Raw genomic sequence first — 18511 nt, forward strand, 5'->3', positions numbered from 1 at the left:
CTGCAGCCCAGCCGCAGTCACATGAAGGCAGTCTGAAGTTGGAGCAGACATCTCCTGTCTGATACCAAAGACCCAAGGCTAAGACACTTCAAGATATTTAGTACCTTCGGGGCCTTTCCCTTCAGGTCCTCTAGGTGTGGTAACCATGACATTTTGGAGTAAAAATGAGGCCCAGAAACCTCACAGTCTTTAAAAGGTAGAATGGTGTCCCACATATGCAATTCAGGTATAGTAAAAAGATGACAACGATTAAAATGAACCCCCCCCCCCCCCCACACACACACACACATACTTCCTCGCAGAAGCCGTAAAACCAGCCCATACCTACAGCCTCTTGACGATAAGTTGCAACTGATGACTTGCCGCTTCAGAACTGGAGGAAGAGTAGAAGACTGCATAATCTTCCACAAATAAGGAGCATTGGACACAAGACTCCATACTGTGGACGTTTTTCTGTTAATAGGTGTGGTAAAGAGGATGACACTCAAAATACTGACCTGGGAACACCATTCTCGTGCACAAAACTATCTGACAGTCTACCATCAACTCTGTGCTTAAAATGGTGGCTTCAGAGGAAGGACCAAATGAAGATGGGGAGGTGGTCACGAAAGCCCCATTGGTGTAGCTTCAGAGAGTACTGTGCCTCCAAGTAGTGTAGTGTGCCTTACTGATATCAAAAAATACCCCTAAACAATGCTTTTTACGTAGGAAAGCTTGCTGAATTTATACCTCTATCAGGGCCAAGTTGTTGCCAGATGATTGACATCTTCTGAATCATATCAGCAAACAAAAGTATGAAATGATCGTATGGCATTGCTGGCCGAGAGGCCCCATCCGGAGAAGTTCGGCCTCCGAGTGCATATTATTGCAGACGACACCACATTGGGCGACTTGCATGCCAGTGATCAGGATGAAATGATGATGAGGACAGCACAGCACCCAGTGCCCAAGCGGGGAAAATCTCCAACCCAGCTGGGAATCAAACCTGGGCCCACTGTGTGGGAGGCAAGCACGTTACCGGCCAGCTAAGCAGACGGACATCAGCAAATAGTAATAGGGTGACATTGTTCGTGATTATATTTCAGTACATCGAGAATTGAGTGGGCTTAATTCACGAAATTTTTATAATACATCAATAAACATTGATGCTCACGTTTTATCACCAAGTTTAGTTGTTCGTGCTTCAGTGGGTTTTCAGATTATGGTTATGCTGAGGTATCCAGCTGGAGATGGAGTCTGTGGCAGTATTAGTGTCATTATGATTGTTTTTCTCTTTTAAACCTGTCAGTGGTTGTCAATTGCAGTTCATGTTAGAGGCCTTAAGACAGTTATGAATTGTAGTGGAGCTAATGCCTGATGTATCTTACATAAGTTAAAGCAGCTCACTTGATTTATTCTGCTATTGGTCTCTGTATATGGTTACACTTAAGCATGAACCATGGACCTTGCCGTTGGTGGGGAGGCTTGCGTGCCTCAGCAATACAGATGGCCGTACCGTAGGTGCAACCACAACGGAGGGGTATCTGTTGAGAGGCCAGACAAACGTGTGGTTCCTGAAGAGGGGTAGCAGCCTTTTCAGTAGTTGCAGGGGCAACAGTCTGGATGATTGACTGATCTGGCCTTGTAACATTAACCAAAACGGCCTTGCTGTGCTGGTACTGCGAACGGCTAAAAGCAAGGGGAAACTACAGCCGTGATTTTTCCCGAGGGCATGCAGCTTTACTGTATGGTTAAATGATGATGGCGTCCTCTTGGGTAAAATATTCCGGAAGTAAAATAGTCCCCCATTCGGATCTCCGGGCGGGGACTACTCAAGAGGACGTCATTATCAGGAGAAAGAAAACTGGCGTTCTGCGGATCGGAGCGAGGAACGTCAGATCCCTTAATCGGGCAGGTAGATTAGAAAACTTAAAAAGGGAAATGGATAGGTTAAAGTTAGATATAGTGGGAATTAGTGAAGTTTGGTGGCAGGAGGAACAAGACTTTTGGTCAGGTGAATACAGGGTTATAAATACAAAATCAAATAGGGGTAATGCAGGAGTTATAAATACAAAATCAAATAGGGGTAATGTAGGAGTAGCTTTAATAATGAATAGGAAAATAGGAGTGCGGGTAAGCTACTACAAACAGCATAGTGAACACATTATTGTGGCCAAGACAGACACGAAGCCCACACCTACTACAATAGTACAAGTTTATATGCCAACTAGCTCTGCAGATGATGAACAAATTGATGAAATGTATGATGAGATAAAAGAAATTATTCAGGTAGTGAAGGGAGACGAAAATTTAATAGTCATGGGTGACTGGAATGCGAGAGTAGGAAAAGGGAGAGAAGGAAACATAGTAGGTGAATATGGATTGGGGGAAAGAAATGAAAGAGGAAGCCGTCTGGTAAAATTTTGCACAGAGCACAACTTAATCATAGCTAACAGTTGGTTCAAGAATCATAAAAGAAGGTTCTACACATGGAAGAATCCTGGAAATACTAGAAGGTATCAGATAGATTATATAATGGTAAGACAGAGATTTAGGAACCAGGTATTAAATTGTAAGACATTTCCAGGGGCAGATGTGGACTCTGACCACAATCTATTGGTTATGAGCTGTAGATTAGAACTGAAGAAACTGCAAAAAGATGGGAGTTTAAGGAGGTGGGACCTGGATAAACTGAAAGAACCAGAGGTTGTACAGAGTTTCAGGGAGAGCATAAGGGAACAAGTGTCACAAATGGGGGAAAGAAATACAGTAAAAGAAGAATGGTTAGCTCTAAGGGATGAAGTAGTGAAGGCAGCAGAGGATCAAGTAGGTAAAAAGACGAGGGCTAGTAGAAATCCTTGAGTAACAGAAGAAATATTGAATTTAATTGATGAAAGGAGAAAATATAAAAATGCAGTAAATGAAGCAGGCAAAAAGGAATACAAACGTCTCAAAAATGAGATCGACAGGAAGTGCAAAATGGCTAAGCGGGGTTGGCTAGAGGACAAATGTAAGGATGTAGAGGCTTATCTCACTAGGGGTAAGATAGATACTGCCTACAGGAAAATTAAAGAGACCTTTGGAGAAAAGAGAACCACTTGTATGAATATCAAGAGCTCAGATGGAAACCCAGTTCTAAGCAAAGAAGGGAAAGCAGAAAGGTGGAAGGAGTACTTAGAGGGTCTATACAAGGGATACGTACTTGAGGGCAATATTCTGGAAATGGAGGAGAATTTAGATGAAGACGAAATGGGAGATATAATACTGCGTGAAGAGTTTGACAGAGCACTGAAATACCTGAGTCAAAACAAGGCCCCGGGAGTAGACAACATTCCATTAGAACTACTGACGGCCTTGGGAGAGCCAGTCCTGACAAAACTCTACCATCTGGTGAGCAAGATGTATGAGACAGGCGAAATACCCTCAGACTTCAAGAAGAATATAATAATTGCAATCCCAAAGAAAGCAGGTGTTGACAGATGTGAAAATTACCGAACAATCAGTTTAATAAGCCACAGCTGCAAAATACTAATGCGAATTCTTTACAGACGAATGGAAAAACTAGTAGAAGACAACCTTGGGGAAGATCAGTTTGGATTCCGTAGAAATATTGGAACACGTGAGGCAATACTGACCTTAAGACTTATCTTAGAAGAAAGAATAAGGAAAGGCAAACCTACGTTTCGAGCATTTGTAGACTTAGAGAAAGCTTTTGACAATGTTGACTGGAATACTCTCTTTCAAATTCTAAAGGTGGCTGGGGTAAAATACAGGGAGCGAAAGGCTATTTGCAATTTGTACAGAAAGCAGATGGCAGTTATAAGAGTCGAGGGACATGAAAGGGAAGCAGCGGTTGGGAAGGGAGTGAGACAGGGTTGTAGCCTCTCCCCGATGTTATTCAATCTGTATATTGAGCAAGCACTAAAGGAAACAAAAGAAAAATTCGGAGTAGGTATTAAAATCCATGGAGAAGAAATAAAAACTTTGAGGTTCGCCGATGACATTGTAATTCTGTCAGAGACAGCAAAGGACTTGGAAGAGCAGTTGAGCGGAATGGACAGTGTCTTGAAAGGAGCATATAAGATGAACATCAACAAAAGCAAAACGAGGATAGTGGAATGTAGTCGAATTAAGTCTGGTGATGCTGAGGGAATTAGATTAGGAAATGAGACACTTAAAGTAGTAACCGAGCGAGGTGGCGCAGTGGTTAGCACACTGGACTCGCATTCGGGAGGACGATGGTTCAATCCCGTCTCCGGCCATCCTGATTTAGGTTTTCCGTGATTTCCCTAAATCGTCTCAGGCAAATTCCGGGATGGTTCCTTTGAAAGGGCACGGCCGATTTCCTTCCCAATCCTTCCCTAACCCGATCTTGCGCTCCGTCTCTAATGACCTCGTTGTCGACGGGACGTTAAACACTAACCACCACCACCACTTAAAGTAGTAAAGGGTTTTGCTATTTGGGGAGCAAAATAACTGATGATGGTCGAAGTAGAGTGGATATAAAAGGTAGACTGGCAATGGCAAGAGAAGCGTTTCTGAAGAAGAGAAATTTGTTAACATCGAGTATAGATTTAAATGTCAGGAAGTCGTTTCTGAAAGTATTTGTATGGAGTGTAGCCATGTATGGAAGTGAAACATGAACGATAAATAGTTTAGACAAGAAGAGAATAGAAGCTTTCGAAATATGGTGCTACAGAAGAATGCTGAAGATTAGATGGGTATATCACATAACTAATGAGGAGGTATTGAATAGAATTGGGGAGAAGAGTAGTTTGTGGCACAACTTGACAAGAAGAAGGGACCGGTTGGTAGGACATGTTCTGAGGCATCAAGGGATCACAAATTTAGCATTGGAGGGCAGTGTGGAGGGTAAAAATCATAGAGGGCGACCAAGAGATGAATACACTAAGCAAATTCAGAAGGACGTAGGTTGCAGCATGTACTGGGAGATGAAGCAGCTTGCACAGGATAGAGTAACATGGAGAGCTGCATCAAACCAGTCTCAGGACTGAAGACCACAACAACAAGCATATTTGAAGTTGACCAGGGTTACATTTCTAATTACATTGTGAAACACTTATAACCTTATCCTCGGACAGCAGTAATTGATATGTGTAGCTGAATTGCCCGAGTTGCTCGTTGGGTCTGGTCCCTGACTCGGGTGTTGTAATTCACGAAAGGGATAAACCCCAGCTCTCCACTCGAGTATTTCTCTTAGGAGAAAGCAGGGATTTTACCTGATGTGATGTGCAGTTCTTTACTTCCTTCAGCTTGTTGTGATTGACGTATAAGATCAAGTCTGCTTTTGCTTCTATTGCTAGCCATGCTTTGTATGCAGCTTCTGCAATAGGTGAGAATACACTAGTGATGTCTATGGTATCTTGTGTTGGGTAACTATTTTTCCATTATGTTACATTCACCATACTGTGTTTCCGTTTCATGTCTGTAATGCTATGTGCTTTTTACACAGGTAAAGAATCAAACATGGTTATGTAAGCTAAAACTAGTTATCTGACTAAAATATCTTAGTAAACCCATAACTGAAAGGTAAATGAGCATATGTCCTTTTTATTGAGTTTGAAGGAAGAACAAATGACTGTCCGGTGTGCCACATTTTCGCGTGCTCTGATACACATTCATAATGACACTGATTTTTTTATGGTGATAAAGAACTATTTATTGATGTAATTGTTATGCAGAAATGTCACCTTGGTTATTACTATGTCCAGAATCTAGGAAAATAGGGCATACGCCTTTTGTCTACAAAGCTATGTGAAGAACCGTTCCAGGTTGATAGCACATTTAATGAATGATTTACTGCCTCAGACATATTTTATTTATCAGCACAACAGAGATTTGATATGAATTTCCAAATAAAGTATGTCAAAAAGGCTTCAGGAAACAGAATACAGTATTGCATATTCTTGTGTTGCACTGAATATTCCAACTTTACAAGTCTCTCACTCACATCCAAAGTATCACCACCTTTATATTTGTGAGATATGGCTCTATAAAATTTTGTTTAGGGTTGTGAGATCCACTGGGTCAAGACCTGGAGGTCTGCATACTTAGCTGAACTTCAGAAGAACTCTAAGAAGTACTTTAAGAAGGTATGGGAGCTTCAGAGGAACTATATATTGTCAAACACTATCAATTTCTTGAAAACTATTATCTGAAAAGTCTCTCTTGTAAGATGAAATTCAGTTCATCTATGCAGCATTAGAGCTGTACCTCATTGGCAATAGGAACATTCCATCATTATAACATTTCTTCTCTGGTTGGGGAGTACTCTTAACAGACTTTTATGACACATTAAATCTATTCGCATACATCACTTTACATATTGGTGTCCTGAGTGTGTGTATCCTACTCATTGTTCTTTTGTTGGTTATCTTATGCGGTCTGTGTATTTTTGTGGTTTTCATTTACTAGCCCCACAATTACTTCACATTTTTGTTCATCAGGTGATAAGTTCCAAAAATCATTAAAAATGTTTGGTCTTTTGATTTCAGCAATCTTCATGCTGCACTTTTTCTTACAAGCACACAGACATTTGAGCAAATGAGGGCCTATTTCCTTACCACTCATTGGTGACTTTTATGGTGATCCGTGTAACCTCTTTTCTTTAACTATCTGTTATAATGAATTCTTATCATACCATGTCTCCCATTATCTTCTTCATTATTGTTGTTGTGTTATTGTGGCTGTGCATATTTCTCTGCAGCAATCAAGATCTATGAAAATAAAATGCAGTATTATATACTTGCTAAACAAACAAAGGAGATGAAAATATCTTCAACTTTTATAGTCCTGTCTTCCTCAGTTGCGTGTAATATTACGGTATATTAATAATTTTTACTTATGGACCGTCTGACAGCAACTGAATAAAACACAATTTTAGTGCCATACGCGTTTCGCCTTTATTTTCTGCAAGGCATCATCAGTGGCAGGTTGTGTGGACAATTTCCTACATATTACGCTCCTGTTGCATTTTTGGTGTTGTTCTTCTTCTTATGAACGCCAATTTGCGGTTTTTTTCCCCATTCCACAACACTATGCACTGAACGCATGCAACACTAAGCATTGCTTTAAAACAAGCGTTCAGTGCATAGTGTTGTGGAATGGGGAAAAAAACCGCAAATTGGCGTTCATATGAAGAAGAACAACACCAAAAATGCAACAGGAGCGTAATATGTAGGAAATTGTCCGCGCAACCTGCCACTGATGATGCCTTGCAGAAAATAAAGGCGAAACGCGTATGGCACTAAAATTGTGTTTTATTCAGTTGCTGTCAGACGGTCCATAAGTAAAAATTATTAATATACCGTAAGAGATGAAAATAATTTGCTAGTAATTATTGCACTAAGTGTATGCTTAACACTTTATTTGAAAGAACCTTCTTCATGATTTGAATTGCTTTCATTGCTTTGCTGTTTGTACTCTGGATCTAAGTCCTTAAAACCTTTCCCTGTAAGTGTTCCACATCATGCAGCACATGTTTTGATATGACTGATCTGGTATTTGACATATTAGAGTGCTTTCTTTCTAATATGTTTTATCCAGCAGCTATTCGAGATTGTGCTGAAGGAGATGATCAGCTTTCAGAACAAGAACCATTAACAGTGACACAGAATTCTAAAGAATTAAAAAGTTAATTCAGTGATATTGGAAGTAAAATTAATGTGTACTTGCTACACATTTGCTATGATCTTATTGACTACTGCATGTGAAACTTCACTGAAGAGTATTATGGTATTTCATGGATTTTAAAATGGAATTATTAATGACAGAGAAGCTGTATAAATAACATGAACATACCCTTGCTCTCTTCTGCCTGAGTAAGTTGTACTAGTAACTTAGCTCATGAACTCTTCCTATCTCCAATGTTTGATAAACTCCTCACTAGATTGTCACTGTGTAACATGTAACCATACTTAAACAGTGACTGGCACCATGAACTTTTTAGGTGCATTATGAGTTGACTTTCAAATTGAGACCACATGGGAAGTCTGTGTTTGGAAACCATTAGATAAGAAATGGACATGTGTCCTTTTAACTAAACCAGTGATGGTCTGGAGTGGGGTCACCTCCCTTCTTCCACATAAGAAATAGTGTGTGGGTGTTATAATTATGGTTTGATGTTGAAATTTCTGAAATTGAACCTCTCAGGTATGGAAATATTACTGCCAAAGTGGAAAAATGTTTCCTTCATTCAGTAGGTTTTTGGCTATAGTGCCCACTGTGAAGAATATTGCAACTGATACTATGCTTGTAACTCCACCATGTGACCGACACAACTTGTGAAGTTGTTCTGAAGTGACACAGTAAAGAGCTGAAATTTTGATGATGATTTGACTACTTTTTGGCATGACAAGGATAACTGTTGTTCAGTAGATGTACTGTCATGCATCCAAGATGCATTTATAGCCGTTTATTTATTTCACTATATCTGACTTATTTTTGCAATTGTGACATTGTTCTTCTGGGACAGTGATACAATGTGAACCTCCTCCCCTCAACTTAATTTGTTCCTTCACAACTACTGCTAGTCCTAAATATGCTGTTATTGCAATGGCCTCCATTTGTCATATTGTTTAAAGTGGGCACTGATGGCCTCAGCATATAGTTCTGAAAAAAAAAAATCTGTCAGATTACCCGTGAATTGTTTACATCTAATTTGAATTTAAATGTTATGAAGTCTTTTCTGAAGGTATTTGCCAGGAGTGTAGCTTTGTATGAAAGTGAAACATGAACTATAAGCAGTTAAGACAAGAAGAGAACAGAAGCTTTTGAAATGTGGTGCTACAGAAGAATGCTGAAGATTAGATAGGTAGATCATATATTGAATGAGGAGGGACTGAGTCATAGTGGGGGCAAAAAGAAGTTAATTACACAACTTGTCTAAGAGAGGGGATGGGTTGGTAGGACACACATACACATCTTGAGGTATCAGAGGGGGAGGAGAGAGAGAGAGAGAGAGAGAGAGAGAGAGAGAGAGAGAGGGATGGAGGAGAAGGATAAAAATTGTAGAGGGAGACGAAGAGATGTTGTATGATACACTTTTATATATGTATAAACAGTTTCATTGGTGGAACTGAAGTTCCAGATACTTATTGTGTTTCTTAATTTTAGTTTATTATATATATATATATATATATATATATATATATATATATATATATATATATATATATATATATATTTGCTGAAGTGCAGTTGAACTTGATTTATATGTATATCAAGGGGAAGTGAAAAGATTACTTGTAACTTAGAATTACTGCAAAGTCAGATATAGATACAGTAATACACACCACATTTTTCACTGGGAAAAAGCATACAATGGGCCTACATAATATGTAAACTTTAAAATTGACGAAGACAGAGTACAGTAAGAAAGAAAAAATATTGCTCAGTTGTGCTTTAGAGAAATTAGATGCTGTATTGTAATTTGGCACTTTGCACTGTACAAGCAACAAAGATACAGTATTAAAAAAATTACATTATTTTGAAACTGATCCTGCTTTAAAGAAATCAGATAATTTGGCTTGTTTCACTTTTCGTGCTTTGTGTATATACCCCTCATTTTGCAAAGCTATTAATGAATTCATAGCTTTTTCACTACAGCTCTTTGCTCTGGTATAATGTCTGCACGCATTGATAGCACGTAACACTTCACTCAGTTTAAGTGTTTCAGTATTCGAGTCGCCATCTCCATCACTGTCACTTGAAGATGGTCCATCTTCTTGACCATCACTGCGTTGTTGGCACATGTTAGCAATGATTTCCTTGTTCTGTAGTTCCCCACGCATGGTGAGATAATCATCAAAATGTACAAAACTGTCAAAATCTGCACCCTCCAGTAGAGATAGAGATAGCTCATTACCAGATATGACTTCACCATCACCTCTGTCATCATCATCAGTGGCAGTCTCTTCATAAATCACCAGCTTTACAGAAACAGTTGTTGATTGTGGAGGATGACACCAGCTTCCAGGCAGCCAAAATAAATTCCAGGCTTGTAGTAATTTAATGGAGAGATTTTCATTTCCTGCATCAGTCAGCACTATCATATGTTGAACCAGATTTTTTTTTTCCTATGATGCACTTTGAAATTTTGCAGTAATGCCCAAATCAAGTGGTTGTGGAACACTAGTAGAGTTTGGAGGGAAAATTTCACTTGGAGCATTTTCCGAAATTACTTGGGGTGGATGCGCTACATGTCGATCTGTAAGGAGGAGGACCCTCTTTTTTTCCCTTTTTCATTCTAATGTCCATTTTTTTATAATCACTGTTCCATTAAAATCATCGTCATCCAAGAATTTTTATTGGAATTGTATTCCATATGTTTCATCTTTAGATGTTTGAAACACCTTGGATTCTTAGATTTTCCTGTCACCAGCGGGGGAAGTTTGTCAAATCCATTTGCATTCATGGAGAGAAGAACTGTCACACAGATTTTACTTTTCTTCCCTCCATAGCATGAGCAGCCTTTTCCAGCTAACAATATTGTGAAAAGGAAAGTTGCTACTCACCTTATAGCAGAGATGCTGAGTTGCAGATAGGTACAACAAAAAGATGGTCAAAGATATAGCTTGCACTGGTGCTGCTGCTCGCAGTGTGGCCTCAGTTGTCAGAGATTGCAGTCATGTGTGTGTGACTTGCATTTGCTTGAGTGTGTGTGTGTGTGTGTGTTTTGTCTAGTGTTGATGAAGGCCTTACTGGCCGAAAGTTATATTTCTGACAGTCTTTTTGTTGTGCCTATGTGCCACTCAGCATCTCTGCTATATGGTGAGTGGCAGCTTTCCTTTTCACAATATTGTTACCTTTCCAACTTATGTTTCACTACTAAGTGGACTGTAGAATAGACCAGTCTCATTACAGTTTTAGATGATATTTTTAGGTTGACACTCCCTTTAAGATACCTGGCAGAACATCATCAGTCCAGTGTTGCACCAAGACGTTGTCCACAGCATTCCATTCACCAGAAATTGTTCTCCCTATGATTCCTTGATGATCTCTAAATCCTTGTAAGCATCCTGATGAAGCCTTTAAATTAGTAGTGATATTCATACTTCTAGCTAAATCTATCATCTTTGCTTTTAGCATGTTGCCATTGATCGGTAGAGCTGCAGCCTATTTTTGCTGGAACCATGTAAAAAGTGCCTTTTAAAAATCTACATATATCAGTTTTTTTTGCAGACAGCTGCATTTTGTTGATTTTGCACCCAATTTTAAAAAACTCATTCAAAATACTGTTTCTTGTTGATGAATGTACATAGCGTGATATAGGCAACTTCTAAGACTGAAGCAATCTCAGATCCACCTCTCATATGAATTTTACTTTCTGATCTAGTGTGTAAGTTACTCCTTTTTTTTCTCCGAGCGACTGAATGATAGAATCACTGTTCAATAATAAACGTCTGCTGGCAACTATTAACTACTTGACTGTTACTATGAAAGAAATTCTCATATTGGAAACAACAGTGCCAGGAGTGTCTTTGTTTTAATGCAGCCCACTCTGGTTAACTATGTCTTTGTCCCCTGTCTTTTCTGTGCCACCCACTCACTGTATTTGTGTATGTCAATAAAGTTGACGAAAATATGACGGGGCTTTTAAAACAACAATGCTCATTACAGTTATGCAAAACTCAATTTTTTTACCAGAATTTATTAATTAACACGTTTTTAAATTATATTTTTCTGAGACCGAGAAGACGTTACATATAAATAAGAATTATGCATAACAGAATTAGGTATAGATCGGACTCAACTGTATTTCCTGTATATTTGGCACTGTAAGGTACCTTAACTCACTCCACAAAGATAAGAGCCATGTCATAAAGTTTCAATAAAACTTGAAAGCCATTCGAAAAAAATGCATTCCACTTCCGAGAACTCATGATTGCACAATAGCTGTTGGTCACTTTTAATAACTACCAGTTTCAGTCAGACAGATCATCCTAAGGTTTACAAAAGATATTAGTTACAGCACATGCATTCATTCAATTATATCATTTGTCTGCCCAAAAGTACCCACTTTACACATAATGCAATACATTAACAGTGTGAAATGGATGACCTGACTCAAATGATTTTTGCTCTTGTCACAAAAATGGGAAGTATGTACTTGTGACACAAGAGCAAAGGTCAATTCAATCTCACCATGTCCTTCGCCCAGGTAACACACTGCCTTATGTATAACTTGGGTATTTTCTTGTTCTGGTATTCTGAAAGATTGCTGCACTTAATGTATACTGTTGATACCGACACAAAGATCATGATTGGGCTTGAGTCTGTAATTAATGTCCTTCTCTTATATACCTGGTGATGGACTATTGTTTGAGCAAAATTGGTAGTTGTAATAAAGTGACATAGAGCTATTGTGCAACATTATGTTTTTCCACAAATATTTTTAAAAGCTGTAAATCATAACCTCCTTTCAATAATATGCATTCCATTTCTGCCTTGGCAGTCTTTGATTAACTGAAATATTACTGTTTGCCAACAAATGCTTTCTTGCAGTTTCCAGTCCCCTAATTGTGAAAGGAAAAATGTGTACCCTCAGAAAATAATACAGACATGCACTGCATCTAAATCTGTGAAGCTTGAATTGTTTTCTGTTGAGTTGACTCCTAGTGCTTTTTGATAAGATCTGAATTCCAAACATTAGGTTTACTTATTACCTGAAATATAGACTCATATAAAGTTACTTTACAACATTCTCTTATTCTCTTGATTTCTGTTTTGTTACTCTAGTAAATAAATTTGATTGTTTTGGCAACAGGTTTTAGTAAATAGTGAATTATTAACTTTGTAAAGATTGTTATCCTCAAAACTTAAGAGGTCATATTTGTATCCCAGTTACAACTGAATGTAAATGTTTCTATTACTCTTATATAATTACATGAATAAATAATGGAAATTTGATATTGCTCAATAGAATACTACCATTTATGTACATCAAAGCTATTTGACAGTTTACTTCTCTGTATTGACAATTAATCAGGTATGTTGTGAAGTGTCCTATGGTTTACTTTTCCACTGCTTATGTGTTCTTTGGGTTTATGAGTAATTGTTCATCAAAGTAGTAAACTAACATGGGGGTGACCAATGTGGCTGTGGTAGTATAAGGTGTGTGCAAAACAATTAGTTACTAACAATGTAGCAAGAAGTGCAGTAGGTGGTGCATGTGTAGGTGGTCGCTGGGTTGATGGTGGTAGGAGCAGCCTCGATCGTGCAGATATGCGGCCTCCCCCACCCCCCGCTACACACAACATGGCTTCAGCTTCTGCATCCACTGCACAGAATGTGGGTAATTTGCTTCATATGGCAGGTGGGTGCCTCCAGAAAACACTTGTCTTAACTTTAACTTAGCATATTTTGGGGCACACTGGTGTGTGATGGATACCATACATATTTTGTTTACTGGGAAAAATAGAGCATAGAATTAAATGTAGTTGGAGTGAAATATAAAAGTCTGTGTGTGTGTGTGTGTGTGTGTGTGTGTGTGTGTGTGTGTTTTATTTGTTTGGTGCTAATATCCAAAATTATTTGTCTTGGGTTTTAACAGATCATTAATTACTAATCACATTTTTCCACCTATATTTACAGTTGTTGAAGCCACTGTTTCCATCTAAATGTGCTTACTGTGCCTGTGTGATTTACCATTTCCATTATCTACAGTTACATTCAAACCAATTAAAATTAGTTAATAAGCTGTTACAGTTTTTGTTATCAGTAAGTTACTTACATCATTTTTGTTATTAGTGATTCACCTTAAATTTTTCTCGCATATTTATTGTGTGCCTTTTCCAGTAGTATCATAATTTTTTCCCTGGTTTTATTGAAAAGTAAATGATTGTTCATTGTTACAATATCAAAAAATTGTGGGGAGGAAACTTGCATGACTCTTTCTGTTGTTACTTACCTAGTATGATTTCAAGCATTGGCACCCACTGGATATGTACCTGAATGACAGTCAACCTGCTTTACAAATTTTTGGATGCAGTCAGTTTTAAAGATAGTAACCATACTGTAGATATAGTCTCTTGCTGACAGCAGAGAGATCTGACTCTGATCTGAAACTGTTATGGTTTTCTTAAATTTTAAGCATGGCTGGGCTACAAGAATTCTCTCTCATCATTTATGTTCTAAATTTTTGCATATGTTCTTTGAATATGCTTGCATTAACATTTTTAAACAAGTTACTCTTGCAAGTTTTGAAACACAGCTCATATTTAGTTGTGCTGCGATTATTATAAACTGTATAGCCTGAGGAAATTCATCTTTCAGATAAGGGTTAATTTGTTGAATTGTTTTATTTGTGATTACAGCAATCAGTCAAAACTTGTAATTCAACCATACACAAGAGTGAAAACTCATGTTTGTTATGATTTTGTGTATGACATTTCATTCAAAAGCGATATTAAATCCATTCATGTTATTAAAGAGTAAGTATACTGGCATGTGAGTGTAAGAACAGTAATGTTCTTGAGCAGTCCTTCGAAAGATTTATCACAGTCATTTTTACACAATATCCTTATCACTTAATTTCACAGAATCAGCATTTTTTGGATAGTTTTAGAATTGTATCTCACAAGATAGCCATTTGAAGAATGTGCAAAATGAGATACACTGTTAAGCACAAAGCAAGCTCACTTGTGATTTGTTCTCCTCCCTCTATGATATTTGTTGGTTTCTTTACTAACGTATTCAAACACAACTGAGTCCTACTTAGTGCATCATCATTAATATTAATTTTTGGGCTTTGTAGGTTATTTTAACTATATCAACTGACAGTTGTGAGACCGTGGCAGTCTCTTCAGATGAGAACCCTTACTATGCTGCTCATCAGTCCAACCCAAATGTGTTCCCACCATTGGCTATGCCATGAGGGGAGGTACGGTGATGTCAACATAGACAACTCTGCTCATCACAGTTCTTAGTCTGTACTGGAACCAATGGTGAGACCTTGCTAATTACTAAATGTCAGTTCTTCACTGCCTACATTCTGTTCAGTACCTCCTCATTAGTTATGGGATCAGCTCATCTGATCTTCTGCATTCTTCTGTAGCACCACATTTCAGAAGCTTGTGTTCTCTTCTGGTCTAAACTGTTTATCTTCCGTGTTTCACTTTCATACATGGCTTTACTCCACACATATAATTTAAGAAAAGGCTTCCTAAACTTCTAATAAATTTCTCTTTTGCAGACACATTTTCCTTACCATTGCCAGTCTGCAATTGTTATTCTTTCTGCTATGGCCATCATCAGTTATTTTGCTTCCAAAACAGCAAAACTCATCTACTGCTTTCATAGTCTCATACCCTAATCTAATTTCCTCAGCATCACCTGATCTAATTGGTATACATTAGACTATCCTTGCTCTGTTTTTGTTGATGTTCAGCTGATATCCTCCTTTCAAAACACTGTCCATTCCGTTCAACTGTTTTTCCAAGTCCTTTGCTGTCTCTCACAGAATCACAAAATCCCTGGAGGGTGGTTGTGGAGGTGGCAGCATTGCAACAGACGTGGAGAGGCTCTTCATTATCACAACTGTGGACTCCTTTCAGTCTAGACCCTTGTTTACATGTACTTTGTACAGTATTCCAATTCCTTTTATTCCTCCTAGATGTTTAAACAAAAGACAGGGCACTATGTTTGAAAGATGCTGGCTATTACAATCAGATCAATAACTACATGCCAACATGGAACTGTGGGAGGTGTAGTCCATCCACTGTATTTAGAAGGGGACAGAAGATAATAGAGTTGACACGAGGAGATTTATTCTAGTTTTTGAGGGGACCTCATGCACATAAAAGGTTAAGATCACAGTTTATCATTGATGTCATACCCTATGCGGTGCTTTAAGTGCTTCCACGTGTCGATGCCCCAGTTAACCCACTTGTCGCTATTGGGGATATACTCATCTTGACAGAACACTATGTATCCATTCTGTAACTTGGGTCAGTAGCTGCCATACAAGAAGGAACAGACAATCTAAGAATACAAAACTTTTGATTATTGTCCTATGCTATTGCTATTGCTAAAAAGAAGTGTATATGTCTTGACTCTGTTACTGTGATGACCAATTTTGATACATGTGTGGAAAATACCTCGCTGCTCATCGAAATAAAATCAACTCCTCACCACACTGTGATAAAGCCCCCTTGATCCGAGGTGGATTAGACTATTTTATCATCTGCTGTCCTGCCAATGTCAGGGACTCCAATCATCCATTCTCAGCTCAAGAAGCATTCTTCTTCTTCTTTTGTGTTACCTGGTAGAGGGATGGCTTCTGGGAACCCTCCTCCCAGAACCATGAAGACTCTCATCCTGTCACTGGGCAGTAGTGCAAGGAACCACAGGTTGTGGACCATAGACCAGTATGCTCTATTTCAGATCCCTATGTTAAATCTGACAAATCTTCTCCAACATGAAAAACTTCCAAAAGTTCAAAAGTCAAGTTTACAAAGAAATCCAAGTGAAGGTGATCCTAGCAGGCCTATCAGCCCCAGATCCCCTTACTCGATTTATTTATTTGTCTATCTATCTATCTATTTACTTCATGATATTAATATAATAGAGGGAAACATTCCACGTGGGAAAAATATATCTAAAAGCAAACATGATGTGACTTACCAAACGAAAGCGCTGGCAGGTCGATAGACACACAAACAAACACACAAAATTCAAGCTTTCGCAACAAACTGTTGCCTCATCAGGAAAGAGGGAAGGAGAGGGAAAGACGAAAGGATGTGGGTTTTAAGGGAGAGAGTAAGGAGTCATTCCAATCCCGGGAGCGGAAAGACTTACCTTAGGGGGAAAAAAGGACGGGTATACACTCGCGCACACACACACATATCCATCCACACATATACAGACACAAGCAGACATATTTAAAGACATATGTCTGCTTGTGTCTGTATATGTGATGATGGATATGTGTGTGTGTGCGAGTGTATACCCGTCCTTATTTCCCCCTAAGGTAAGTCTTTCCGCTCCCGGGATTGGAATGACTCCTTACCCTCTCCCTTAAAACCCACATCCTTTCGTCTTTCCCTCTCCTTCCCTCTTTCCTGATGAGGCAACAGTTTGTTGCGAAAGCTTGAATTTTGTGTGTTTGTGTTTGTTTGTGTGTCTGTCGACCTGCCAGCGCTTTCGTTTGGTAAGTCACATCATCTTTGCTTTTAGATATATCTATTTACTTCTGTATTTGTGTAGTCACTCATTGTTCTGGATCTGCCCTCAAACTACCCGTCAACAGCAATTGTCTGCTGGATCCATTGGAGATAGGGCAACATGTCAGCAGTGTTTCCACTGTGGCAGTCAATTCCACAATTCACTGTAAATTCTTAGAATTTGTATTTCTGAAGTCACATGCTTTAATGCAATGAATAGTCTTGAACTGAAGACTGTTTCTGTCTGTGATCAACAATGTCAGTTACCTTTTCTCCACTTATATAAAATGTTTAGTTGTAGGAATGGCAGCATGCTGACATGTGGTTGAATGCATTGTGGAGTCCTTATTGGTTTTCCTTGATACTGTCACTGCAGTTTCATCAAACATGCACTAGACTGACTTGTTCTACAGTACAGCATCCTTAATGCCTGATGACTGTTACCTGCTGCATCTTCATAAGAGGGTACAGTTCCATAACGTGTGCTCCATAGTGTGCACACTGCTGCAGGCACAACTATCATTGATAAATACTCTAACTTGGGCCCTATGCTGCTGCACACTACAAATGCATATGGGAGTGAGTAAAGACTCTGACTCTGGAGTTGGATTTTGGCATTTTCATTCCCCCCCCCCTCCCCCCCACCTTTTCCCCAGAACAATTTCACTGTGGAATTGTAATGGGTACTACTGCCACCCCCTGAACTAAGACACCTGCTATTCTATTCTGCAATCTGTATTGTCCTGCAAGGAGCTTGTTTTCCCAGTAATCACTATCTTAAGTTTGGTTCCTACTATATTTGCTGTAGGAGCCATGCCAACCCCAAGAGGGCATTTTGAGAGAAGTCTGTGTAGTCTTTTGCACAAATGTCTTTTGTGAATGGGTTACCCTACAAACATGATTTGAGATGGTGGCTGTGAGATTCGAACAAACACTGATATCGCTAGTTGCAATATTTACCTGCCACCAGACAGGGAAATATTGCTTAACTGGATATGTCCTCGTGGAACATTTTGCGATGCCCTCTTCCCCTCCTGCTTTTCAGGCATGTAAGCACCACGTTCCAATCCTTCACTGTAGTGTATATTATTCAGAGTCATGTAATGAATCATTAATGGAATGACAGTTGCTTCGTGCCCATTACTCATCCCATGACACAGCTTCAGGCCCTGAATGCAGATCATAAAAAATACCTTCTCAGAGTTGGAAATGTATCTGGATCATAGGTGAATTCCCCTCCAAGTGGTGGAGTAGTATCATTATCCAGATCCTTCAGCCAGGAAGGGAGTCAACTTCCATTGATGGCTACCAACCTGTCAACCTTTCTTGTGTGCTATATAAGTTACTCC

The 18511-nt window shown here is 38.9% G+C and overlaps 1 protein-coding gene across 1 annotated transcript in view; it reads left to right on the forward strand.

The window, feature by feature from the left end:
• Nucleotides 1-18511, forward strand: part of LOC126248111 (dystrophin-like) — a gene marked incomplete at its 5' end in the record, with an annotated part of 304077 nt that overhangs the window by 271968 nt on the left and 13598 nt on the right. Inside the window, one exon of the mRNA XM_049948789.1 lies at nt 13178-13315. Within this exon, the coding sequence (XP_049804746.1) occupies nt 13178-13315 (138 nt within the window). The remainder of the gene's footprint in view (nt 1-13177; nt 13316-18511) is intronic.

This window comes from Schistocerca nitens, chromosome 3, assembly GCF_023898315.1.
Source record: "Schistocerca nitens isolate TAMUIC-IGC-003100 chromosome 3, iqSchNite1.1, whole genome shotgun sequence".
Taxonomy (NCBI): Eukaryota; Metazoa; Arthropoda; class Insecta; order Orthoptera; family Acrididae; genus Schistocerca; species Schistocerca nitens.